Source organism: Plecotus auritus (genome assembly GCF_963455305.1).
Source record: "Plecotus auritus genome assembly, chromosome: 9".
Taxonomy (NCBI): Eukaryota; Metazoa; Chordata; class Mammalia; order Chiroptera; family Vespertilionidae; genus Plecotus; species Plecotus auritus.
In genome coordinates, this window is record NC_137783.1 from 25,326,588 (window position 1) to 25,353,691 (window position 27,104).

The 27,104-nt window shown below is 49.8% G+C and overlaps 3 protein-coding genes across 6 annotated transcripts in view; all 3 read right to left on the minus strand.

Annotated features, from left to right (window-relative positions):
* Positions 1-691: 691 nt before the first annotated feature.
* Positions 692-5,210, minus strand: CYP26A1 (cytochrome P450 family 26 subfamily A member 1). Of its 2 annotated transcripts, none has more exons than XM_080687763.1 (7): positions 4,181-5,210; positions 3,780-4,004; positions 3,244-3,534; positions 2,999-3,157; positions 2,304-2,438; positions 1,582-1,734; positions 692-1,314 (listed from the first exon to the last, which is right to left on the minus strand). In XM_080687763.1, exons 1-7 carry the CDS (start codon positions 4,367-4,369, stop codon positions 973-975), a joined length of 1,494 nt encoding a protein of 497 aa, XP_080543889.1. In that variant the 5' UTR covers positions 4,370-5,210; the 3' UTR covers positions 692-972. The 2 variants fall into 2 exon arrangements, with proteins under 2 accessions (XP_080543889.1, XP_080543890.1); XM_080687764.1 differs by having other exon boundaries at positions 777-1,314; positions 4,470-5,210.
* A 133-nt stretch (positions 5,211-5,343) lies between these two features.
* CYP26C1 (cytochrome P450 family 26 subfamily C member 1) lies at positions 5,344-17,110 on the minus strand (the record flags this gene model as incomplete). The annotated part of the gene is made up of 6 exons (XM_080687765.1): positions 5,344-9,710; positions 11,776-12,105; positions 13,906-14,061; positions 15,395-15,670; positions 16,170-16,394; positions 16,907-17,110. The coding sequence occupies 6 exons, from the start codon at positions 17,108-17,110 to the stop codon at positions 9,333-9,335; spliced, it is 1,569 nt and encodes a 522-aa protein (XP_080543891.1). The 3' UTR covers positions 5,344-9,332.
* Positions 17,111-18,687: 1,577 nt separating this feature from the next.
* EXOC6 (exocyst complex component 6) overlaps positions 18,688-27,104 on the minus strand; it is a 141,075-nt gene continuing 132,658 nt past the window's right edge. For 2 of the 3 annotated variants that reach the window (XM_080642157.1, XM_080642158.1), the window contains exons 21-22: positions 21,416-21,528; positions 18,688-20,061 (exon numbers count right to left, since the gene is read on the minus strand). In XM_080642157.1, coding sequence (XP_080498283.1) covers positions 19,929-20,061; positions 21,416-21,528 — 246 coding nt within the window. In that variant the 3' untranslated portion in view covers positions 18,688-19,928. The remainder of the gene's footprint in view (positions 20,062-21,415; positions 21,529-27,104) is intronic. The other variant, XR_013959069.1, reaches the window with a different exon arrangement.

The following is a 27,104-nucleotide window of genomic DNA, read 5'->3' on the forward strand; positions in this document are numbered from 1 at the left end:
GTCACCGGGGCTAACCTTTCTGGATGGAGTCTGGCCTTCAGCTCAGAACATGGCTATGCCAGAGTCAGAAATGTGACAAAACTGTGCTTTCACGGGGGTTAGCCAAGGTTCACAGGGTCATGACTGGGCCATTTTATCAGTCATGTCAGGCTCACACCCTATTGCCCAGCATAGATAAAAACTTTATCTGTCAGTTTGCTAAATCTACTCCTCCTGCCTTATTTTCAATAAAGAAAACCTGGACTCACTTATCTGAACCAGAGACTGGCCTTTCCCAATACTGCTTTTATGGCAACTTCTGAGTAAAGGAAACACACCAGTGATTTTTGGTCTCACTTTAGTCAATAACTGGAGTGACTGGTTTTGTCTCACCTAAAACCCTGACTTCAGGAAAGTTGTGGTGATGTGTCACAACATAGAAACGTTATTAAATATAGAATTTATGGCTGAAGGTGTTATATTAGAATATGGTTGTTCTCAAAAGTGTTATCTTTTCAAAGTCACCTTTCTCTAAAGTAAAACAATCCCCTCCCAATCTAAAATTATCTTTGATAGATAGGGAAATTTACCTTTAGACTAACACGCACATCCACATATATGTTTTCTAATAACTGTTAAAAGAAAAAACAGCTTAAGTGTCTTCCTCACAGAAAGTAGATATGCACAGATGACAAATAAAGCCATGTGTGTAGACATTTAGAAATCTGGTTAAATATAATAAGTACAAATATTAAACCAGTGAGTTTTCCCACACAAGAATCTTAAATACAAGACAAGCACCTTCAAATTTTACTTTATTTGGAAACTATACAAAATTCATTATTTTAATATTTAAAGACTGTAGTACTGTAGTAGAGACACATAAATATTATAATATACATTTAGAAATTAAATATAATAGAATCAACATGACACTATGTAAAAACTCATATGTACATTTCCAATAAGTCCGAGGCCTAGGCATTCCCGCCATCAGATTTCCCCCTGGAAACGGGTGAACATTGCAGGGAGATCATCCACAGGGTACACGGTGGGACTGGTTTTCATTGTAGGAGGTCCATTTAGAAGCCTCCAGTCACAATGCCTGGCCAGCTCCACTATAAATATTTTGAGAAGAATTTTTGCAAACTCCTTCCCTACACAGCTCCTAAGGCCTCCTCCGAATGGAATGAAGCTAAACCTGGATGCATCCTCAGGGTGTGGCAGCATAAATCGGTCAGGATTAAATTCCTCCTTGTTGGTGAAGACGTCTGCCACATCGTGAGTATCACAGATACTGTAGATAACATTCCAGCCCTTGGGAATCTGGTATCCCTGCAAAAGATGAAGAAGTCCTGAAGGCTGGCAAACTGAAATCTAACTTTCAACAACAAAAAGTTATCACCGATCTCTTTGAAAGAGTTATGAGTTAAAAGGAAAGGTGGGAGGGAAAGACAGGCAGACAGACATTCAGGTTGCTGAAATGTCCACTTAGGGCAGGACACTGTTATCAAAAGCATGAAGGAATTTAAGCCAATGCGCAGGGAAGCAAGGGGAGATGTAAAACCACAACAAAAGGGGAGGAGAGAACTTTTAACTTACATTTAATTCAAAAGTCTTAAGGGCAACCCGAAACCCCCCTGGAACTGGGGGGTTCAGCCGAAGGGTCTCTTTAATAACACACCCAATGTATTTAAGCTGTTCCAACGTTTCTACGTCCAACTTGTTGTCTTGATTGCTCTTGCAAAGTAAATCCTATCAAAACAGCCATGCAGAGGTGAACGGTTATTTTGTGCTCCAATAACATCAGCTCAACAGATGTAAACAGGGCTTACGTGGAGACTAGACCCAAAGGGCCCCATGATGGGAAAGGGGAGGGGGAAACACTGAGCAGCTAGTGACCATTTGCCTCCACCCCTTGGCCCAAATCCACTGTCTATTTACAATTCCAAGAGAATGCTGCTCACCAGTTAGAACCACTAAGCTTCTTCCCCACCCCCATCACCAGCACGGGCTGCTACCTACCCAGAAGTCCCCTAATTCATGCCCTTGAACACACAAATCCAAGAAAGTGGAACCTATCTGAAAATCTCCAAGGTTCTGCAAGAGGTGGCGATAGGGTTGGAATACAAGGTCAAACCCTGCCTGAGCGGGATCGAGCTCAAGATTCCTCCCTTCTTATTCACAAAGAGAATTCTTTCCCCACTGGTTCACCCACCACCCCTGGGACCCACACTTTACAATACTCAGCAAAGGCAGCACACTTACTTATTCGGAAGTTAGCTAGGGAGCAGCGGATTTCTTAAAGTAATAAGAACCCCTACCTTACTCTTCAGTTCCTCTCGCACTTTCTGGAGAACATGAGGGTAGAGCCCCAGGTAAGTGATCAGAGAGGTGGCTGCACTGGCGGTGGTTTCATGTCCCCCAAAGAGGAGTTCGGTGGAAGATTGCTTTAGTGCCTGAAAGTGGAGAAAGATGAACATTTGTACAAGTCTGCGTGTAATTGTACAGAGGGGTTAATAATTACTCAGAACCCAACTGAGGGTTCTGGAGGGAAGAGGAGAAGGGCTAAGTTTTGCTGACAGAAAATCAAGGAAAGCAACATTTTTTTTTTTAAGAAAATGCAACGTCCTATTAGTTTAGCTGAAGCAGGAAGGCCAGTAAAATCCCACTCTACCGGGAACCCTTGCATTAAAGCCTTAATTGTATTAAACTCGCCTAAGATTCTTTATTTACATTTGGCAAATTCCAACTTTCCCTTTAACACCTGGAAGAAGGGTTAGTTTGGGGATGCTCCCTGTTCCTCTCCTACCCGGCGTCTCAACTTCCCCTGTGATAGGGCCTATCCCATCGCGGAAGCGGGGGAGGGGGGGTGCGGGGGGGGGGGTTGGAGAGGTCTGTGAAGGCTGACCGCTCTGGGAAGCTGGGCCTCAGGCTTGCGCTTTGGGGGTCCCAGGGATCGCACTTGGAAAACCAGGAGCCCAAACTCCGCAGTGCTCCTTCTGGAGCTGCCACTCACCTGCATGTCCAGCCTCTCCCCCCTCTCCCACGAGTGCTCGATCAACAGCTGCAGCACATCTTTGCAGCCTGCGTCAGCCTCGGCCGCCCGCAGCCCGCAGATCTTGGCGCGAATGTTCTCCTCGATGCGCGCATGGATGAGGTTCCGCGCCTTCATGCCCTGAGCGCAGAGAGCGCACCGCGGTGAGCTAGAGCGGGCACCCGCACCCCCTTCCCCTAGCTCCGTACCCTGCATGACGCCATTACCCGGTACAGCCCGCTGAAGGGCACGTCGATGGGCAAGGAGAAGAGATTGCGGGTCATTTCCTCGAAGGCCTCCACGAGCTGCTGCTCGGCGTCCCCGCCGCTGGCCAGACGGGACTCGCAGCCCAGCAGAATGCGCATGGCGATGCGGAACATGAGGCGCTTCACTTGGGGGTAGACCAGGAGGCCCCGCTCGCCGCAGCTCAGCCATTGCTCCAAGCAGTTGCCTACTTCTTCGGCGATCACCGGCACGTAGCACTGGAGCGCCTCACGACTGAAGGCCCGCATTATTACCTGAGCCCCAAGGAGGGGAGAATGTTAAAACCCGGTCCCATTCCTCTCATCTTCCGGGGACCCCTTCCAAACACCCCAGCTCCTCCAGACCCAAGGCACTTCCTGGCTGTGAAAGCTAAACTGGGCTGGAAAGGGTCCTAGCCGACGCCTCCTGCAGCTAGCGTTCGCCCAGCATCTCTCTGCATGAGCCCCTCCGGCGACTGGGGTCCCCTTTCCGGTCCAGGAGCCTTCACCTCCGCCCTCACCTTCTTGCGCTGCTTGTGCGAGGAGTCGTGTAGGTTGGAAAGGCAGCCGGAGCCCAGGATGGTGCGCACCGATGCGGGCCAGTGGACCGACACCAGCCGGTGCTCCCCGAGCAAGATGCGCCGCACGTTGTCGGCACCCATCACCCGCACCGTGGGCCGCCCAAACAGATGCGTCTTGTAGATGAAGCCGTATTTCCTGCGCTTCATCTGCAGGAACTTCCTTCGCTGCGAAAGGAAAGCGGTGGAGAGGCGGGCGTGAGGGGGCGCCGGGGAGCTCCGCGCCTCGGGTTTGCCCAGATCCTAGCCGTAGTCACGTCCTCCCGTGGGCGCTTGCCCGGGCTTCAGTGGAAGCCCGGAGCCGAGTCCAGAGAATCGTCCTGTCCCGCCCCAAGCTCCCTTACCTGTAGCACCATCTGCAATGTTTCCCCAAAGAAGGGAAAGCCCATAGTTCCGGGGGGCAAAGGGAGGGCGCAGCTGCGGTCGCGGCTGCTCACGCAGTACAGGTCCCAGAGCTTGATCGCCGCCAGGAAGAGCAGCAGCGGGAGCACGAAGGTGCAGAGAGCACTGGCCAGGAGCGCCAGGAGCCCCATAGCGCGCCGCGACCGCCCGCGCCACCTGCCGCCACCGCCAGCACTCCCAACCCAACCACGCGCCCGCTTTATAGGCGGCCCAGGTTGCTGCCCACGTTACCTTGGTCAGACAAATTAGTTCACCCAAAGTTCATCTTTAATTGCGGATTGGGTCCCTGGCTCCTCCCCCCGCGAGGCGCTGCCCAAAATCTTTAACCGTTTGTTCCGCGCGGAGGCAGAGGCGGCGCGGTGGCGGCTTCCCCCGGAGCGTGCCTCCTGGGGCGCGGACTTAGGAGCAGCCCGCCTCCCCCATCCAAGGTGTGTGGAGCTCCGAGGTGGCGACTGGGGCCGACCGGAGCTCGGGGAGCGTGAACTCCAGCCCTGGGCTTCCTGGCAGTCTCTCTGGAATCCCTCCTGTCGGGTCCGACGGGCGGTCCCAGAACAGAGGTGCCTTCCCCGATTTTCCAATTACGGGCGCCGCGTGGGCTCCCTTCCACCTGCTAAGGAAGCAAAGGGAAGTGCGTGCAGGGATCGTCAAGCTGCTTCATCCCACTGATGGGGAAACTGAGGTCCATAAGCCGAGCAAAACGGGGGCTTCCCAACTCTTCGGAAGATCCGGCCAGGACCCCTGGGAGAGCCGCGGGGAACCAGGCAGGATCCTGGATCCCAGTTACCCAACCCCCTCAAGGGGAGTCATGGAGGTCCAATTTAAGGGTACAAGACAGCCTCCAGGTCCCTCGGGTGCAAACCTGCACAAGTCAGCCCCAACCCTGGGAGACCGCAGGGGCAATTCCTCCATGGCTCGGCGACCGGCGCTCTGCCGTCTGGCCACAGCCGGCCGGATTCCGATAACCTGAGGCGTGCAGCCCCGGCTGGGCAGAGGGGGATGGGGGCTTGGATAACGAGACAGAGACAGCGGAAGGGAAGTCCAGGGGTCTGGACCCGCGTCCTGGCTCCATCTCTCGTAGCATCACTTTGGGCAAGTCACCACACATCCCTGCGCCTGCTCCTCCTCCTTAATTTGGAAGCGGTCATTCCTGACCGTTCCACACCTCGGGGTAGTTTGTGAGTTTCCAAGCGGGCTTTCAGTTGCAAATACTGTTTCCAGCTCCAGGCATGCTGGGCTGCACAGGATACCGGAGTGACCTGGGCTACCGTCCCTGGAGCCTTCCTTGGCTCTTCGGGCTCCTACTCTGCCTAAAGCCACCCCCCGGGTGAGATGGGCACTCTGCAGGCCGCCAGTGGGAGTGTTGGAATCCCAACTGGGGAGCGAGTGTGCTGGCCTTTGCCCAAATACATTGGTAACCGGTGCTGCCGACGGACGCCTAGAACTCGGACCCTGCGGGAAGCGCACGTGCGATCCCCTCTTCCCACCCGGCCAAGCCGCACGGCTTCCCACTAGGCGGGGCCACACGCTCCATTGGTTTGGGAGCGGAACGCACCCAGCCGGGCCGAAAACAAAACAGAATAACGTACGTTTGTTTAAAACTGAACACCGGCTCTCGCACGAGCCCACCTCACGCTTTGGAAAGCGTCCCAGGCAGATGAGAAACTTTATTCTTGAGAGCTGTTAAATACGTGCCCCTCCCGCGGTGGTCCCCAAAGCCAGCGGGATCGGAAACCATCTGCGGACGTAGGGACCGCGCAGACCCCGCAACGCTCCAAGCACGGGTCGCCACGTGTTTGGAAGAGTCGGCGTTTCCCCATAACCCTACTTGGCATTTCAGAAGCTCTAGAAAAGGGTCTCTCGCACTGTCGTTTCTTCTAACGATCTGGCGACTGTAACTGGTGCGCCAGCTAACTTCTGGACTCCTGCAGGAACCGAGATTTCTAGAGGTAATGCTCAGATATCTCGGGGCCGCCCCTTTCTGAACAGTGTCTGTGGCCGGTGAGCGACGCTGGCAAGCGGGGGCGTGACCAGGGGCCCAGTCCCAATCCTCAGGCCTGACCCGCCTGTGACCCCTGCAGGCCGGACCGTGACATCCGAGTGAACTCTGCAGGGCCGCCTCGCCAAGTTCAGCGAGCGCCGGGTCACAAGATGAGCAGAGCCTTGGGGCTGGAAATTGCCACAGGGGTAGGGGCGTGTTTTAATCTATCTGCCCATCGAGAACCCTGGGGGCGTCAGGCCGGGCGGCCGTCAGGCAGAAAGGATTCAATGGGAGAGTGAAGATCATTAAACCACATCTTGAAAGGGGGAAGGGTTCAATAAATTACCAGCCCAATAAGAACTTTGATCTAGAAACCTTGCCAAGGTTTCTTGGGTGGCGGCGGGGCGGAGAGAGGGAGGGGGGAATGGTTCACTGGAAAACAAAATGTTTCCAAATTGTTTATAAAAGTCTCCCTGTGGCTCAGGGTTGGGGTGGGTGAGGGGAGTAGTTTTTGCTGGGGGAAGGGAGTCCGGTGAGCTAGGGCAGCTGAAGCAACCCTCCTTCCTCTTCTCCCTTCAACCCCTGCTTCCCATCTTTGAACATTCTGTCCTGTCTCGGGGTTCTACACCTGCTGTCCCCTCTGCCTGGGGTGCCCTCTTCCAGGCCACCACTGGCTGGTTCCTTGCAAAGCCCAATGGCCTCTCCCGAGAGAAGCCTTCCTGGCCCACCCTGATGAGTGTAGCCCCCAGGCACTCAGCATTACAGGCCTGATTTTCTTGCCAGCACTTATCACCATGGGGCATATGCTCTTTTGTTTGCTAGGTTATTTATTGTCCACTTCCTTCGTGAGCATATCTGTCCAGGAGGTGCAAGAACCATGTCTGCTCCTTCCTCGGGGAAACTGGAGCTACTAACAAAGGGGCTCAGGTATCCCGTGAAATTACTGAAAATAATGGGTTAATGGAAAATTAGAGTAAGGGTGGAGCTGCCCCCTACAGGGGCTTGTAGTTAGTACAGAATCCAGAGCAGGTAAACCAGGTTTCTTGGCACCAGCTATACTGTCAGGGCTCCTGAGAACCCCCTGCCCCATATTTCTCTTCTCTCCCCAAATCAGAATCACCCCCCAAACCTGGTCCTCCTGCCACCTCACCCTGGTGGGGCTTCTCAGGCCCGCTGTTGTCTCTGCAGCCTCTGAGCGCCCTGAGGGCAGGCCTCAGTCCCTCCACGTTTGCTGGCTCTGGCGCCTGCAGAGCCCACGGCCTGATACTGGCCCTGTGGTCAACAGTGGGTGATGAATTGCCCTGAATGGGGTTATGGTGGTGTCAGCCTGGCTCAGAAAGGCCCGCTGCGCTCTTGAGCTACTGGCCCTGCTCACGCCTGCTGCTTCCCCCTTTCCTCCTGGCCCAGGGATCCACCTTAAGCATAAGGTCAGGAGGGCACCAGCTTCCTTCTGGTTCACTAAGGGGTCAGCTGGGGCCGCAGAGGCAACTTTCCTGCCTCACCCATCCCGTCCAGGTCTAGCTGCCCCCGCCTGTCTGAAGATGGGTGGCAGATTGAGGCTGTTGGGAATGAAGACACTGGAGGCTCTTGGCTTTGATTTAAACACTAATAGGAATCTCTGTGTTGGAAAGGTCCAGAGAGAGAAAGTGATTAAGCCAACCTAGGGATCACTATGAAAGGACCAAAGGGCTGAGTTCTACCTACGTGGTGGCCACAGGCTCAGAAGCTGAAGTGGGTAGGAAGAAGAGCTGTGTGTGTGTAAGGGATGGGGTAAAGGAAAGCACTGGTCAGCAGTCCGGAGCCCATTGCTGGCTTCTTAAGGAGTCTATCGCCTCAGTTTCTCCTCTGTAATAAAGGAGGTGGAGGTGGTTTGGCTCAGTGGATAGAGCGTTGGCCTGCAAACTGAAGGGTCCCAGGTTCCATTCTGGTCAAGGGCACATGCCTGGGTTGCAGGCTTGATCCCCAGTAGGATGGAGATTGGATGCAAGAGGCAGCCAATCAACGATTTTTCTCTCATCATTGATGTTGCTATCTCTCCCTCCCTCTCTGAAATCAATAAAAATATTAAAAAAAAAAAACACCCACATAAACCAAAAAGGAGGTGGAAGAATTGACCGTGCAGCCATCTATCATGGAGCTAATTGGCAGCCCAGCTCCTGGGGGGCGATCCTATGCTCTGTCTGCAGTCTTGGCCCCAGGCTGCCCCAGATCCAGGCCCCTCTCTGGGTGTATGCTGGGATGGATCATTCTGTGTGTGGGGGGGGGGGTGTCTTTCCTGGGTGTCCCCCACCCTCTACTCCATACCTTTCCACAGGGAGCAGCTAGCTGCCCAGCTAAGCCCTAGCCTCCTCACTCAACTACTACCAGGAAACTATTTCTTGGCCTTCCTGTTTGGGGTACAAATATCCTAAACCTGAGTATGTCTCAACCTCCCATGAAAATAATCCAGCCTTAGATGTGCCTATTCTCCCTTATAAATGGGAAGATTAAACAAGTTTTTGAAGAAGGAATTTTTCTTTTAAGAAGTCGCCAGCAGAATCCGGTGATGTTGAGCCATTTAGAGCCCTGGAAACACCCGCAGAGTGGCCATGGCTGCCTGGGGGCCTTCCGTTGGACGCCTTCTGGGTATCTTCCCCTGGCCCAACGCCAGGGATGTGCCACCGGCGTCCCCGCTTCTGCCCAAGGGTCGCAGATCCAGCCGTGTGCGCCAAGTCTCTGGCACGGTCCACAAGGCGGCCCCACGATCCAATCACCCTCCCAGGTGTGGCACAGAAAGGTGAGACCACGTAGCTCCAATGGGAATCTGTTCTTTCCATCCCTGCTTCGGGGTCCTGGGAAGGGCTTAAGAAGCTTGGCCCACGACCTCTCCTTCCTAAGGGAGTGAGGTGGAAAGTGCCCAGGGTCTTGCAGAGATGGAGCGCGCAAGAGGCACCTCCTCACTTGCCTGGGGCTCCTCCGCTGCTGTGGCGGTGGCTCGCGCTCGCCCTCCCTCAGAGTCCTGCACAGAGCCTCATTCGGTGGCCGTTTGTTGAACGAGTAAAGAGCACACGACCTGGCACCGGGGAAGCGCAGATGGGTGTCGCCAAGCCACTGACCATGTCCCACAGCGCAGCGGATCAGAGGCAGAGCCCATCTCGCGCTGCCGAATGCGCGAGCGGGTGGAAAAAGAGGCGCAGCCCGTCCACCGGGTGCACGATGGGCACCGTCTGCAAGGCGGGGAAGGCAGGCGTGGCCAGTTCCCAGCGCGCCGTGCGCACCAGCTCCACCGCGAGTAGCTGGAGCACCGCCTGCGCCAGCTCCTGACCGAGGCAGCTACGCGCACCGCCGCCGAAAGGGATGTAATGGAAGCGGCCCGATGCTCCCCGCGCCTCCTCGCCCGAGGCACCGAAGCGCTCAGGATCAAACCCCTCGGGCGGGCTGCGGTACACCGCGGCCGTCTCGTGCGTGTCCCGGATGCTATACATCACGCTCCAGCCCTTGGGGATCTGGTAGCCCTGTGGGGAGATGAGACCTGCCTGACCATGAGGCACCAGGAAACCGGGCCTGAACCGACCTCGCTCCACCCTGGTGCATCACACAGAATTCTCAAAACTAGCAGGAACTTGGTTCTAGCCCAGAAGCTAGGAGACCCCTCTGTGTTCCAATCTCGGGTCCTTCTATGGTGAGCTGTGACCTTGGGCTAGCTTTTCAATCTCTCTGAGTCTCAATTTCTTAATGGTAAAATAAGAACAAAAATGCCCATTTTGTTGTGAGGATAAAATAAACGGGTCTGGCATATATGTTAGGGGTCAGTAAAAGTGATCTGTTGTTATGTTTCAATGTTTTGTTTTTCTTTTTCTTTTTTCTTCTGACATTAGATCAGGAAACCTAAATTCTAGTCCTGTACCTACCTGGGCTGGAACAATGCAAATGACTGGGGCCCTCATTTCTCTATGATCAGCTCAATTATAATGCTCTTCTTTGCACTGAACTAAAAAGTGCCTCTCTGTCCTTCCATCCATCAGCTGTACAATGATTATGTTCAGATCTGGTAGTTACACTTTAAAAGGGTGCACATGAGAATTAAACTGGAGAGTCCTTAAAATGTTGGAAACAGCTTTCATATTCCCTCTGTGCACCTCTGGCCTTTACAACTGTTCCGCTTTTTGACATGCCTTTCTGGCATGGTATGTCTGACTCTCCTGCTTCCCTCGCCCAAACAGGCTCCAGGTGTCTACTTGGAGGTGCTCCGACAGGCAGGGAGAAAATCTTAGAATATGGGGGGGGGGGGCTCTCTTTCTCCTCCCTGGGCCCTGTAAAGTGGGGGATGGCTAAGACCCCTGAGCTCTGCTCACCCAGTGGGCCTGTGTTACTCTCCCCATTTCCCTGTGGTCTTATAGGGCACCCAACACCTGAGAATGAAGTCTGAATTCCAAGATGCAACATCCAAGATCCTTCTAATCCACCCACCTTTGTGGGGGGCTGTCCTCTCTCTGTGGTGTGCTGTCCCCATCCTAACCCTTTACTTCTCCAGCTCAAATCCCAACCCTCCAAAATGTTTTGCAGTCATCCCGGAATAAAGATCACTCTTCCTCACACCACATTTGGGATGGGGTGTCTGTCAGGCCGGCCCCCTTTCTCTCCATGATAATCTCCTCCAGGGCGGAATCCCAGTCCCCGTGGTGCCCTGGATTCCTGCTTTGCAATGCACCAGGGATGTCTGCAGTTTAAAGAAAGGGTCAGGAAAGGAGGTGCCCATTCTGCCTGCAGCCTCCAGGGACGGAGCTGGGGAAAGGGGACTGCAGCCAAAGCTGGATCCGACCCGGCAGACACCCTGTTTGGCCAAGGAGGTTCCACTCCTGGATGCTGTCACTGTGCAGCACAGCCCTGCCCACCTGGGGTGTCCGAGCAGGAAGAGATCAAGACAGCTTCCTTCCAGAGAGGAACCGGAAGCCTGGAGTGAGTTGGAAAGTGCCCAAGGTCTTGCAGAGATGGAGCCAGACCTAGACCTTAAACTTCTTGCCCAGCCCAAGCCAGCCTGATCAGACCATTAGGAGATGCCAACCCATATTTCCACTGTCCTGTTCTTCTGGAATCTGGCCTTAACAGAGCCCTGGACAGGTAACAATGATGGTTCCTTAATCTTGTGAGGGAGTCAGAGGGGTGAGGTAGGGGACATTGTGGAGTGGGGTATGGGACATTGTGTGTGTGTGTGGGGGGGGGGTGTCTCTTTGTTCTCCACCCAGATCCACTGGCTAAGGGGGGAAGCGGGGGGGGGGGGTGCTGAGCAGAGAAAATTTTTTATTGTCAAATTTGGCTCTAATTTAGTTGACAGACCCACACAGCTGCCAAAAGCAGAGTATATGGGGTCCCTAACCTGTGGCCTGGCCAGGCACTAGGCTTGCAGCCCTCAAACGTGGATCTGGGAAAATGGAACAGAGCTCAGCCCACTTTACAGGTAGGAAAGTGGAAGGTCTGAGAGGGGAAGGGTAGACCTAGCTGGCCTAATCTCCCCACCACCACCACCCGCTCCAGCACCGAAGTGGCAGTGGGCGGGGGAGGGAGGGGGGGCGCACTTACGTCAAGCTCGAAGGTGCGCAGTGCGGTGCGGTAGCCCCCAGACACGGGCGGCAGGAGGCGCAGCACCTCCTTGACCACGCAGTCCACGTAGGGCAGACCGCCCAGCGCCGCGAGGCTGAGGTCTGGCGCGCAGCCACAGTCTGGCCAGTGCCCCGCGCCATCCCCTGCGGCCCCTGGCCCGCAGCTGCACGCGCGCCCCAGCCCCTGGGCCTCCAGCTCCTGTCGGATCTTGGCGATGGCCGCAGGGTGCTGCAGCAACAGCAGGACCAGGGATGTGCTGGCGCTGGCGGTGGTGAAGAAGGCGGCGAAGAGGAGCTCCACAGCCGACTCCTGCAAGACAGCCGGCGGCGCTGAGTCTCCGTCAGCGGGCCCCGCCCTGGCCTCGCGGATGAGATGTGAAACCCAAACTGACCTTTGCGCAAAGGCCAGGGAGCTGGGATGTGCCACTGTGGCAGCTACATGCGAGGGTCCGGGAGTCGATCCCGTCTGCCGCTGGGGCAAGCCACAGTAGCAACTGGCAAAACCAGGATCTATCCACTTGCCTTGGAGGGTTCCCAGAGATAATGCTAGGAACTTATTCCGTGTGCTATTCTTAGTGCTTTAAGTATATTAGCTCATCCCATTCTCCCCGCTCCCCCACCCCCTCCCCACATCCTGCCCTCGTCTTCCCAGGTTGGAAAGGTCCCTGCAGCCAATAGTCCCAGTAGTAGGACTCGGAGCCCAGTGCTCTTAGCCGTGTGGGTGTTGCCTGCGGCCCAGCTGGGGCTCCTGCAAGGACTGCAGTGGAACTGGGGGAGGCGCCTGCACAGCAGCGCCAGCCTCGCACCAAAGCTGGCACGGTGGTGTCTTCCTCCCGCTTAGTGGAGCAGTCCCAGGGAGGGACTACATCTCTTCCCCTTCTGCACTGCCCAGGAAAACAGGAGGGGCCTGCGGTTTCATCCTCCAGGTCTAGCCCTTGCTGCCTTCCTTCCCCTCCCAACTCCCTGTCTTCCTTCCTGGCAGCACCCACAGTGTGCTTATAAGATGAAGGTGGACTCCACCCCTCCTGCACCTCAAGGGTCAGGGCTGTGTTTTGATCACCGCTAAATCCCCTGCCCCAGCAAAAGCCTGACACCGACTAGGTACATAATATTTGTGGAATGAATGACTCAGTCCAAGGCTCACTGTCGGCCCGGAACAGGATGGAGAGCCAGGACAGAGACCTTGAAGCCCCAACCTCTTCCCTGGACAGGCCTAGCCTGGCTCACCTGCCCTGAATCCCAGACCAGAACAGAAGATCCTGGCAGAGGCCGTGGGTTTCTTCCAGAGAAGCTGGGACACTTCCTCCCCATCCCTGTCAAGGCAGTGGGACCATCTCCTTTCCACACACTCCCCTTCACTGCCCAGAACTGTCCCCACCCTTAGGCTCCCCCAGGACTCGGGAGCCCTCTGCTCATCTACTTCTGACACCCTGGCTCTTCCAGACTTCACAGCCACCAGGAGTCAGGGTGGAGATTATCAGCCCCATTTTCAGAGAAGAAACTTAAGGCCGGGCCACACTTTGAGGCTAGAGGAAGGGGCAATTGAGCCCCAGAGAAAGGATGGGAGTTGCTTTCAGAAGGGCTGAGGTGTTTCCATTTCTAACTGTCTCCTGCTCCCCAACCTCTCCACTCTTTTGGGGGGCTGTCAAGTATGTCCTGGGGGCCATTCCCCCACCTCCACCACATGTGCTGTATGGGCACATGCAATTCACACAGAGGCCATACAAAACAGGTAGAAGTGTCAGGGGGGCCAAGGTGCCTTATGGGAAGAGAGTATTGGTTTTGGGGAAGAGGGGAGCTTCCAGGAGGATGTGGAGTTTGACCCTAAGCCTTAGGATTTGTAGAGAAAAGGGGTGAAGAGGGTTTCATGGTCAGGAGGACAGCAGATGTAAAGGTAGGGAGTGACAGAGAAGGGGGAGGGAAGTGGAGCTGTTTGTGTCCAGAAGAGCCTAGGACTCAAGCCTTCAAGGCTCCTACTGAGAGTGGGTATGGCTGAGCCATGGCTGGAAGCCTGGTCTTTTCCCCCTCACCCTGAGGAGTAATAGAGGCTTAAAGTGGAGACATATCCTCTAGGACTGCAAGAAGGGAGGAGAGACCGCGCCCCACCTACCTTCAGCTCCTGCACTGAGAGCTCATGGCCCAGCTCCCTAGTGCTGTGGATAATCATGGCCAGGGCATCACCCGGCTCCCCAGCCATGTCTTCATGGAGCTTCTCTGCAATGGCCTTCTCCAGGTGCCGATGTAGCTGGTCCCTTGCCCGGATGCCCTGATGGGCAGGGAGAGAGGGAGGTGGGGCAGGAAGGCAGAGGGGGCCAGGCCTGGGCACCTCCTCCCCACCCCCAAAATCTTCCCAAGGCTGCTCTGGCTCTGCTGAGTTCCTAATGTTAAGTGTCCCAGCTTAGTTTCATGCCTGGCACATAGAAGGTGCTTAATAAATGCTCAAAGTTTGTCCACTTTTCCAATACATCATTCTCTCTTGTTTATCACAGCTCCCTTTGAGGTAGGCAAACAGTTTCTTTGGTCCTTATGGGAGGATGCTGAGGCTCAGAGGGGTCAAGCAATTGCCTAGAGTCACCCAGCGGTCAGTGCCCATTCCTGGCACCAGTCCATTGCCTTTCCCCTGCATGGGTAGGGACAGTGGGCACCAGTACAGAGAGCAAAGGACAGACACTTGATGCACCCAGAAAAGCTCTTGCTTAGAGGACACAATGGGTGTTTTAAACATTAGCCTCTGTAAGGGGATAGGCAAGAGGGCCAGGGTGTCCCTTCAGAGTTCAGGGAGCAAGTACAGCAAAAGCATTTGAGCGCCTGAGTTTTGTAGCTAGACTAGATCAGGTTCAAATCCTGCCTCTCTGCCCCTCTACTAGCTGTGTGATCTTGGGTAAATTATTAAACCTGTCTGAGCTTCAATTTCTTCATCAACAAAATGTGAATAACACTTTGCAGGTTGAGAGGATTAAATCAGGAAATGTATCCAAGGTGATCAGCCAGTATAATGCCCCTTTATACATAACTATTATTTTTATTCAGGTGACTGAAAACCGCTGCATTGGCACGGTAGAAGCCTCAGCTCAGAGAGAAGGGAAAGGCGGGATGGGGCTTCCTAGCTGCTCCCTGGGCCTGGCCCTTCGCTCTGAAGTCGGAAGAGACCGCGGTTCTCTAATCCGGAAACTAGCGGGCCCGGGGCCGCGGGCGGGGAGCCGGCACCCACTCCTCTCCAACCCAGGCTGGCGCCGGGCTGGGCCAGGGGCGTGTCTGCGGCCCATCCGTTCCGCAGCCGTCGGGGCTTCTAAAGGGGGTTGGAGGCCCGGCCAGGAGGCGCCGCTCTGGGGAGGGGCTGGGCCGACTGGCCCGGCGCCTGCCACCGAGTATCCAAAGGGAGGCCCCGCGGCTGCTGGGACTGGAACACGGCCCATCTGGCATGGCTCAGAGAGGGTGTGTGGCCCGCCGCGGGTCACATAGCGAGTCAGGGCCGACGGAAGGCACCACCACACCACGCTGCCTCCCCTTCCTGGGCTGTGCCTCTGTCCCTCAACAGAAGTGACCTGTGGGGGCGTCTAGAGAGCCTCAAGAGGAGGTCGGGGGCTGGGGGGCAGTACCTTGCGCAGGCCGCTGAAGGGCACATCCAAGGGCAGCGAGAAGAGGTTCTCCACAAACTGCTCGAAGGTTCGGGACAACTCCGCGCATTGCGCCTCGTCCAGCCGCAACCCCAGTAGGATGCGCGCGGCCATGCGGAAGGTTAGGGCCTTGGCAGCATCGTAGACTGCCACGGGCCGGCGGGCTGTGCACCAGGCGCGAACCTCGCGCCGCAGCGCCCCCTGCAGGCGTGGTACGTAGCGCTCCAGCGCCGCGCGGCTGAACACTCGAGCCAGAACCTGCAGGGAGCGCGAGGGGTGAGCCCTGGCCGCGGTCCGGCCTCCTCTGCTCGGCAATTGCAGAGGAGTCAAACGGCCAATTTGGGGACCTTTCTCTTCTAAGTGGCCCGGACCTACACGTGATGGCTTTTGCTCTCCCCATTCCCTCTAGTTCTTTTCTGATGTACAGTCCCCCCCACCCCCACATGCATCCAGGCTCCCTCCAGCTGCCTCCCCCTCGAGGAAGTCGTCCCTAACTTCTCTCCAAGGCTGTTTCCAGCGCTTCTGGTATCTCAGTTACAGAAGATATGAGATGAAAGGACCTTTAAGTCCCAGCACTGGCCTTAAAAACCGAAGTCGGTAAGGAACTGGTCCGAGGCCATCCACTGGTTGGCCAGGGGTTCCGGCCAGATTCGTATTGTACCCCTAACAATTAGTCCGGGCCTCGCCCACAGCAGGTGCCTGAGGAACCACGGGTCTGAGGTCCCAACGGCCCCTCCTCTGGTTTTGGATCGCTCACCTTGCGCCGCTGTCGGTGTGGCTCGCCAACCGCGCCGAGCAGCGTGTGCGAGCCCAGTAGGATGTGTGCGCTCTGTGGCCACTGGCTGCGCACAATGCGGTGTTCGCCCAGCAGTATTGTGCGCACATTCTCGGCGCCGCTCACACGGATCACCGGCCTGCCCAGCAGGTGTGTCTTGAATACTGTCCCGTAGCGCTCCCGGCGGGAGCTGTGGAAGCGCGAGCCCTGCAGCAGGCGCAGCGAAGAGGGATGGGACCGCTGGGGACCTGGCCCAGACCTCCCAACCGCCCCTGGGTAACAAATCCCTGCTCCAGGCTGGTGCGTTACTTTTTAAAAGTCTCAAATGGGCCTCGTGACTACCCTATAGGAGTTTAGATGCCCCTGCTCCCATTGGTGCAATGAGGAAAGAATTTAGAATGGGGACAGTCAACACCTAAGGGCTCACGGCTGAGATGCCCCTGACTCCTGATTCTGTGCTTGCAGTTCATAGGTGGCTGCTCCTCAGACTCCTTCCTAGAACCCTTCTGTTCACCCCCACGATGTGTTGGGATGAGTTTAAGTAGCGTGATGGCAGTCCTTTCGAGGGAGCAGCTGGCCGAAGGCGAGGGCGATGTATGCTCAGTGGGCAACGGGAAAGACAGGCTACGAACCCTGGGAGCACTGAGAGAGAGGAGGGTCCAGGGGGAGCCGGGGGAGAAGGGGCCATCTCGGGGTGTGGGGAAACGCCGACGGCTCACCTGAACTAACCAGTGCAGCGTCTCGCCGAAGAAGGGCCAGCCCATAGAGCCCTTGGGCAGGGGCAGGGCGGAGGCCCGGTCCCGGCTCAGCATCCAGCGGAGGGTCCAGAGGTGCTGGGCCAGGCTGAGCAGGAGGCCGGCGCACAGGAGAGCGGTGCCAGCCGCCCCCAGCACAGACAGGCAGCTCAGACCGCAGGGGAACATGGCGAGCATGCAGGGCGCCAGGCCGCTCTGAGCGCAGGGGCGCAAGAGCTGGGGAGCAGGCAGCGCGCAGTGCTCACCAGTTCTGTCCGGAAAGGTCCTGTCGCTTGGGGCCAAGACCGAGAGCTATGACCTCGGACAAGGATTTCGCTCTCAAACCAGACCGGCAGTGTCAGGCGGCAGTGACCACACGCCTTAGGGAATGTGCCTTCCCCAATGCCCGCACACTCGCACACTCGGGACTTTTCCTCTCGGGATGCTGGCTGCTTCGGACCGCTCACGCCTAGCATCTGCGGGCACTTCCCACCTCCGCCCGGGCCAGTACTTCCTCCTCTGATAGAAGCAGCAAGGGCGAGCAAAGAGGGGAGCAACTCACCGGTGTTGCCAACCTGGGCTTCAATCACCAGGGCTGTAGACCCCCGCCCCACCTCTCTCTCCCCCGGTCTGTTAACTCTTCTCGGCCCACCCCGACACATATTTATAGACACTGGCTCCCTCCCTATGGACTGATCCAGAAACACACGACGTGACGCCCCATGCATATTTAAACCGCTCTACGCAGAGTACTGATTGGAGGCGATGGGCTGCGGCGGGCTCGCCGAGGGGCAAGGAGCAGGGCGTGGCAGCTGCAGCGGTACCGCGGAGGGACCGGCTGAAATACTCGGGCGGGGTCTCCGGGTTCGAGCCAGAACTTGCCGGCGGGAGCTCCGCGGTGGGCAAACCGCGCGCACTGAGGTATCGCGCGCGCGCGAGCTCTCTCTCTAGGGTCCGCACCCTCGAGCTTCTAAGTGCCCTTTCCCCTCCCAGTGCTCAAAGCTGAGGTCCGGGGTTTCTCCCATCGCTCTGTTTCCCTTTCGGAGAAATTGCGGACTTCGATGCCAACCTAGGCTTCGCAAGCGCCTACAAAGATAGCCGGGGTCGAGATTCTCCGATATCCCCCACTCCTTCTGGTCTTTGATCTACCACTTCAGGAATCCTTCAAAAGTTAGATTCCTGGTCAAGGGCACGTACCAGGGTTTTTAGGTTTGATCCCCAGCCAGGTCGGGGGCGTGTGGGAGACATCCAATGGATGTGTCTGTTTCCATCGATGTTTCTCTTTCTCTCCCTTCCTCAATTTTTCGGGTGAGGATAAAAAAAAAAAAAAAGATGGTCATGTCATTGTTGCCCAAAGCCAAAGAGAAGCAGATATCCCAGGGCTCCTTTTGGGTCTCAGGGACCACATTTACCATCCCCTTCCCCTTCGGAGGCCCCGCCCCAGTCTACATAGTTGCTTTCTGCTTTGCGTGCGAGTCCCGGTCCCTACAGCAACCAGAGGGTGGGGAGGTCCAGCGCAGAGTTCCTGTATTATCGAGAAGAGTGGGGTGAACTCCTCAAGGCCATTCCGTCTGTGCAGAGGCAGCCGCTCTCCGAATTTGGGACACCTCGCCCAAGCCGATGCCCTGGAGGGCTGGGTGAGGCACACCAGCGACACCCACATTCCAGTCTTCAAAGGGAGCTAGCTAGCTAGCTGTTCACCCTCCTTTAGCAACTTCTAAGAATTACCATGTTTTCCATGCAAAGTTTTAAAGTGTGAAAAACCTTAGGATAAGAGATGGTCAAAAGAACGTTTATTTTGTTTTAGTGACACCCCATTTCAATAACTAGGGAATAATACCCTTTCCAAACGAAGCAGTTGTTTTAAATCAGGAAGCTCTGAATAGATGCTAGAGCAGCTCATTTTCAATAACTTGCTCAACCTCTTCTATATTTCATCACAAAATCAAGAAATGTACATATAATTCTTTACACTTATTTTACAGAGTCAAGTAGAAGTTTCTTACAGGCAGAAATCCTGAAAATGTAAAAGGAACATTCAGCATAAATACAATGAAGAGAACGTAAGGATCAGACTGCTGTTTCCATTTGGACTGCAGTAACTTACACAAAGGAAAACGTACATTCGTTTTAGGTTTTCCAGAGTTCATTTGGTTTGGCTTGTTTCCAAGTGAGGGTAGGGTAGGGAGACCTGCTATTTGAAGGAAGTAACCTGACCCCTGTGGTACCTTGTGTGCAGGAACATAGCTACCGTCGCACAAGCTGCACCTGAAGTGGTTACCCCACTTACTTCCTGTCCTCTCTTTTAACTTGACCCAAACCAAATAAATTCTAGAATGGGGTCAGCTACAAACAATATAGTTAGAAATATTACCCCTGCTGAACAGAAACATTGCATCTGTAGAAAATCCAAACACTTGTCTTCATATTCAGAATGATTACATTAAGCCACCCAAGGAGAACAAATAATTCACATTCTTACTGAGTTAAATCAAGGTTGATTTCAGGGACCTTTAAAGCTTTACCTATTTCCCCCTCAGAATCAGCAGAATTAGAAAATTTTTGTCTACTTAAATCATATTTAGGTGAAAGTAAAAGCTAAACGTCAGAAAATGACAGTGAAATATTCCCATATCAGACATGATTGCATTCCAAAACCAGATACCGATGGAAAAACAAAACAAAACCATCACTCGAGTCTGAATAAAAAAAAGATATGTAGAGGCATAAGTTTTTCTAATATATTTACAATGTTTCATATACAATTTTGACCTGATTTACATATATTTTTAAAGTGAAAAATTAATGTCACATTTTCCATATATAAAATAGTATTCAATTATTTAAAAACCCATACAAATGATATTTATTACTGTCTCTCATTCCACCTCTCATCAGCGTCTTTTCTTTTGTGTTTTTTAATTCTGCAAACTGCCGCTACCACAGCCAGTTAGAGATAACTATTCAGTCACGAATTTGGTGTCATTGAGTGCATGGGACGCGAAGTCTATGTGTGCTGGGACATACCATTCACCAAACTTCGCAGCTGTTTCATGACTGTCTCTATCAACTTCTGTTTGTCTCGATCATTCTTCCTGAACTGAGCAAATATATTGTTCTTTTTGCTAGTATCCTTCATCCTAGGAACATATGTGAATGAAGAAGCTTAGTAAAATAAATTATAAGCTATGCTGTCACAAGTAAAGTATCCTGGGGGGCTCTGGATTATCTAGCATTAAGCCTATGCTTGAAAAATATATTTCAAAGAAAATAAGTACTAATAGAATTAGGGAAATAGGTACCACACAAAAAAATTAGCAGCTTTATTCAACTTTCTCTATAAAGGGGTATTTTTGCATTAGTATATAAATCTAAAGTATATTATTTTCTAATATTATACTATTTTCTAATATCATTCCATAAAGTATGCTAAAATACATACCCTCTATTAACTGCAAATTACACTCATAGCAAGACAAGGTAAAAGGAAAAATAACATTAGAAAATTTAAAGCAGCAATTTTTTTTTTTGGCCTTAGTGGTATTTCATGGTACTGTAAAATTAATTTACATGTATTTTAAACAGTTCTTTTTCCTCCCAAGTAAAATACACCTCAGACATTTTGAAATGTGGGCTAATAATATACACTTTTTTTTTTTTTTTTTTTTTTTTTTTTTTTTTTTTTAAATATATTTTATTGATATTTCACAGAGAGGAAGGAAGAGGGATAGAGAGCTAGAAACATCAATGAGAGAGAAACATCGATCAGCTGCCTCCTGCACATCTTCCACTGAGGATGTGCCCGCAACCAAGGTACATGCCCTTGACCGGAATCGAACCTGGGACCTTTCAGTCCGCAGGCCGACGCTCTATCCACTGAGCTAAACCGGTTTTGGCAATAATATACACTTTTAATTCAACAATTAAATTTTAATAGTGATACTTAACATGAAATATGATTGAGTAAAAAAAATCTGCCACATAATTTGGCAGAAACCAAAACCTAAATTTGTATTATTTTTAATTGGACAAGATACACCAGTAAGTGTCCTGTTACTTCAGTTTTTACTGTATTACTTTTAAATCACATGCTTCTCTGCTACAAAGAACCCAGGCCCATAACGGTGGGGTTTGATAGCACTCACTGGTGGCAGACATTCCAATTCCTAGCCACATTTTACAAAATAACTTCTTTCCTATGTTATAGCATTAAAAAAAAAATAGTTCCAGTTCTCCCTTGTCTCAAGTAAACACATTTCTAAGGGCAATGAAGCCTGCTATTGAGGGTACAGTAGGAAAAATGTTTTGTTCATTTTAACATAAATAGCAATCTCATACACCAACACTAAAGGGCTTATGTTTTGGTCATTAAAATGGACTGAGCCTTTAAGCTCCCTTTAGACATTTCTCTTTTGATGAAAATCTCTAGTTCTTTAATCACTGAATCACAAAATGCTAAAATATTATGTAAAAAAGTTTTCAGAATATACTCACTTCTCCAAAAGAGTAAGGGCTGTGTTTGGATTCACCCGGAGGTACTTAGAAGCTGGCTGTCCATAATCAGCTAGATAAGTAGACCAATCCCAAACCATAAACAGGTCAAGGAGCTGAGAAAGATGGGGAAATGTTAAACCAACTTTTAGCTACTTACCTGCAGCTAATACGTAAGTATATGCCACTCTAGTTCCACTGCAACATGACCTGCTTCTTAGATAAAACAGAATAAGGAAATTCCTTTTTGAAACTTCATTAACTGCACTTTATAATCAAAATAGTATTTACTATCTTTTTACTTTTGAAGTCATTAAAATTGTCAGGGGTTGCTTTTCAAAATAAAATATTTGATTGCATTTTCAAATAAGTATAAAATGAAAACAGTTAATATTAACTATATTAGGTATAGAGATTTAAACTTTACACATTATTCAGTTCATACTCAAATTTAATGAATAAGGTTTGGTGAAGAATGTTAAAGAACTTAAATTTAACCTTTTCTCTTAGAGGTTAAGTATGTTTACCTTTCTAAGAAGCCATTTGCATCTAGACTTTCCCAAAGTAATTTAAACCAAAAGCTCGGATAATCTCAATTAAGTGCATTAAACAACCTCTGATGGATTCTCCCTGGTGATAGATCCTCAGTAGTCTTATGAAAGGAGGGCTTCAGGACTCAGCATGTTAACTCTAGGCAATCATTTTGTATAAACAAACAACAACAAAAAAGAAACTCTCTTGTTTTCTGTAATGTTTTAAAATCGACTATTTGCTTTATAATCTCCAGTTAGGACTGTTGTCAAATATGAAAGTAATCTTTTAAAAGCAATGCCATGCCTAAACCAAAGCACCAAACTCCTTATCCAACTTTAAAACCCTAATCCCCTTTAAGCCATTTAAAACCAACTTCCTATCCCCATTTGAATTGTTTTAGAAAGCTAAATGCTTTACTTACTACCTTCCTTCAGTTTTTATATTATTCCTTCTTTTTTGTTTAACTCAGAAGTATACTGCTTTTGCTTTCAAATGAATGAAGCATTTGCATTTACTGATACGCTATTCTATTCAAGCCAACCCACTAACTGTGAGAGGAATAAAACTTCTGGGGTGGTTCAAACCTAAAGAAAGGTTACAAAAAACCAGCTCTTCCTTTGGAAGATAATGGACTTGTTTGACTCTTTTCCCATCCAACAAACAGCTATTAATAGAGAATTTCTTGTAAAAGGAGGAAAATTATATCATGAAAATATTAAGTACCAATATTAAAAGCCACTATTTTTTTTCAGACAACATTCTACCAGGGGTGGGCAAACTTTTTGACTCGAGGGCCACAATGGGTTCTTAAACTGGACCGGAGGGCCAGAACAAAAGCATGGATGGAGTGTTTGTGTGAACTAATATAAATTCAAAGTAAAGGAGCGGAGGGGAGAGCAAGAGAACCGGATAGAACAGCCGGATCCGGCCCGCGGGCCGTAGTTTGCCCAAGGCTGTTCTAGGCCATATCAAAATTTAAAACATTGGTACCGAAATTACACTGACACAACGTTAAAAGAATATACTATATAAAAAAGAAAAGGGAATTTATTTAAAGTTCTGTGTAATTTTTGACTGTTGCAGCAAGTATTTTTTTTCCTTCCTTTTACAAGGAGGAAAAGTTATTTTCATATTCTCCCATAGTGAAAATGTAAACTTGTGTCACTTTTCTGCAATGTGATTTTGTTATATGTTTAAGAACCTTATAAAAATGGTCATTCTCTTTGACTCAGTAATCATACTGATAGGAATTTAACTCCAGGAAACAATAATAAAGATGTACAAAAAAGTATGAGCAAAGATGTTAATCTCAAAAATGTTATTTGTGTTATCAAAAACTGAAGAGAAAAAAACCTGAAAACAGCCTAAATCTCAATATTAAGATAATGATTAAATAGGAAGATATATCTATAAGACAACTATGCTGTTATTAAAATTGGTCTACAAAGAATTTTAAGTAGCTTGGGAAGATGCTTATAATAAATGTTGCTACTGAAATTACATAAAAACCCATCAAAATAGACTGGAAGAAAATTTGAGAAAATGTTCTGAATGACTGTTATTCATGTGATGAGATCATGGGTAATGTACTGTCTTCTTTATTTTCATAATATTTCACAATGGAAATGTATTAACTCTAGAGTTAGAAAAAAAGGTTTACATATTTATATATTAAATTTCGATAATGACTACTCCTCACAGAGTCGTTAACAAAAGCCTCATTTTGAAGGATTCCTCTTCAGGTTAGGTATGTGTTTGCACAAGTGTGTGTGGGCATGCGCACAGTCAGCAGAAAGTAACACTTAATAACTGTATACTGGCTGTAATCTCCCTTTCTTTCCAAAAGGCATTAGCAACATGACCTTTGGGATTTGCAAGAGGAAGAGGCCTTAAAATAAGTCTGTTTTTCTCTTGTGCAGATCTACCCCCAGGTGGGAAAGGAGGAGCCCACTTAATTAAAAACCTACACCAACTCCAACTGTGAACATAGAACTGGTTCTTCTACGGCACCAAAACAGACTTTCCTAGATAAAGAAATATTATGCTTACACTTTTCACCTATGGCCAGACAATCCTATGCAAATCTCTTACCCCTAGACATTACAGGAACCACAAAATTTAACCTACCTGCCCACATGCAGACAAATCTAATCGACATGCTTTCAATTTTACACTAATACTTCATAGAACTACATATAGTGCAAAATTAACTTGAAGATAGCTATGGAAATCTGCATAAATCTGGTGAAAATCTGCATTAATGGTGAAGGAATGCATTGCCAATGTGGATAAAAGAGCTAAGCACCTAGATAACATTCATTTATTCATTCAGCAAATATTGACGGCTCACCATAAGGAGGCAGCGAAGTAGCATCTGTGTTAGGCACCAGGATATAGTATTGAACAAGACAAAGTCCCTGACTTCAAAGAGTTTACATTATATGTGGAAAAGGTGGAGAGGCAGACAGTTAACAAGGAAACAAGTAATATTTTGATGTTAGCATGAAGAAATTATTTTTAAAAAACTATTTACACAAAACCCTAGTATTTTAAACTACCATCACACATAAGGAAGCTACTATCAATTTAATATTAAGATAGAATTCTATACTACTGATTTATGTAGGAGCCAGTGACTGCTTGCTCATTGTTCTCAGCCCATGAATCCAGTGGCTGTAGGCTTGAGCACCATTTCAGTGTCTATGTCCTAAAATATACATGGACATGGGTGGAGAGGAGATATGGGGTCAGCAAGCATGCTGATCTCATATTCTGATTTCTCATTTTCATGTGTGTAAGGACTTTTCAAATGCACCACACTGCATCAATAAGTAAATAGAAACAAGGCAGGAAAGCGCGTAAGATGTGTCCAACAGAGTGTAACTACGCAGTAGATATTTAAGAAATAACTGGCTGATTGATGATGCCAGACCACTATACCAAGTTTACTTAGGCTTTTTTTCTTAGGCTTCATGAGTACAAAAAATGAGCACTCTCCAGATCCCTTCGGCTATGCTGACAGCTCTCTGAAAAAGGCCGATGTTGGCCTGCAGGCAAACGAGGGCCAGTGAACACAGTCAACTGACTTCCCCCATCTCTCCCAGGATTTGACTGGAACATTGGTAAAGCCACATTCCCTAAAAAGAAAGCACTAGGTCTAATGTTGAATGCGTTAAACGTTCTCCCTAGAGAAAGAAGCACTAATATTTCTGAATGGTCTTCCCGTATCCCTTATCCATAATTATAAGGTCCTTTTTCATTTAAAAAAAATTTTTTTAAAAATATATTTTATTGATTTTTTACAGAGAGGAAGGGAGAGGGATAGAGAGCTAGAAACATCGATGAGAGAGAAACATCGATTAGCTGCCTCCTGCACACCCCCTACTGGGGTCATGCCCACAACCAAGGTACATGCCCCTGACCGGAATCGAACCCGGGACCCTTCAGTCCGCAGCCCGACGCTCTACCACTGAGCCAAACCGGTTTCGGCCATTTTTAAAAATTTTAAACTGAAGTGAAAGATGTAACACAAAACGAGAATGTTATGGAACAAACACTATACCAGGCCGATTGATGGGCTGAACCCATTTCTGTAGGCTGCTACCCATGCCTGCTTTGACTTAGATGCATGATCTCTGATCTTTGGGATGGTTTAAAAGAACATGACTGCTCTGGAGCCAGAGTGTGACAGGAGGGGATGAGGAAACTAGAGTGATGACAGGTACAACCACTGACACTCACCTTCACTCCACACAGTCAGTGCCTTGGGACCTGCCTCTCACATTCGGTCAGATTTCATGAGATGCACTATGTCCTTAATAGTAAAACCTTACTATGGAAAACCTCATTTCTCTATCTCGAGTTTTGCTTCCTTAAGATGGCAATACATAAACAATACATTTACTATTAATCACACCAAATCTCTCTCAGTCTTTTAAATAAACAGTAAGACATGGTCTCAACAGGTGAATTTATTATTTAACATATATACCTAAAATTCAAAGATGTAGATCAAATATGAACAAAAACAAAAATCTCCCCTAGATTATACAAGAGCAATTTTACAATTACTTATTAAAGGATAAAGTCAGGCATATTATAATGAAAATCGGTATTAAGTTCTATAAATGGGTTTGTTCCAATAGTCAAGTAAAGTAATCCCACCTTAAATCCTTTTGGGAAGTAAGCAAAGTATGGATCATATAAAAATGAACAGCAAAATAATGTGCCTCGGTTCTATCTCATGATTTATAAGATTACCTAAAATTAGTATCCTAACTTTTTTTTCACCAAGGATTCAAAAATACCCTTCATAACTAATCTGATAACATAAAGTGGATTTATGCCAATATTTGTAAGTGAGTTGTAAGTTTCACTTCCTCAGCGTTCCCTGTGTGTGTCCACCAAACAAAAAGATTCAGCTTACGGAAAGAAATGGTTGCATGGGTGGTCCCATTTATATGCTCAGATAGTTGAATCACTGAAGAATTCGTCTGTGTCATCACATTTAGCTTGCTGACAGTTTCCCATCCTAAGTCTCACCCTATATCTACACCCAAGAAACTTGGGGTCTCAGACCTGTTGAGATCACTTTGTGCAAATGACACAATGAATCTAGGCCAGTTTAAAACCATTCTATGGAACTCGAAGTGACTTTTTGCCTTTGTAAAAGTGAACCCAGAGTGCAGGTCATTTTTTCCTTGAATCTGGTTTAGCTTTCTTTGTTTGGGGTCTTTTGGGTTTTGCTTTTGAAGCACCTCAGGGGCAGTGACCCAAGACAGAAGATAAATAAAGTTAAGCCAACCTCAAGAGAAAAGCAATTGGGGATACCAGGTTTGCTTTTGTAAATGTGAACAGTGACCTGGGGGCTCAGGGTCAACCTTAGTCCCCCAAAGTCCCTTTTTCCAAACACCAAATCCACCTGGGACCTCAGAGTTGCTTTGCAGACTCCAAAAGTAAACCAGGAGATCGTTTTTCCTTTGCCTCCAAAAAACAAAACCAAAACAAGGGTTCCTAGAGGGCTTCTGAGATTTAAACAACACAAAATCCTAAACCATAATACAGTTTTACGGAAGAAATATGAGTAATTGGGCACGGGGGATTCAAGAAAAATGGGTCTTATTAAATTAGCCACAGTGGGGAAAACACAAGCCCTTTT

What these genes read in the sequence shown, in the direction of transcription:
- CYP26A1 (XM_080687763.1), bottom strand. Translation starts at nt 4,369, where the DNA reads ATGGGGCTCCTGGCGCTCCTGGCCAGTGCTCTCTGCACCTTCGTGCTC. An exon ending in CCTTCAGCGGGCTGTACCGG is followed by an intron (nt 3,158 to 3,243) that starts GTAATGGCGTCA and finishes CTCTGCGCTCAG; the next exon opens with GGCATGAAGGCGCGGAACCT. An exon ending in GAGAGGAACTGAAGAGTAAG is followed by an intron (nt 1,735 to 2,303) that starts GTAGGGGTTCTT and finishes CTGTTTTGATAG; the next exon opens with GATTTACTTTGCAAGAGCAA.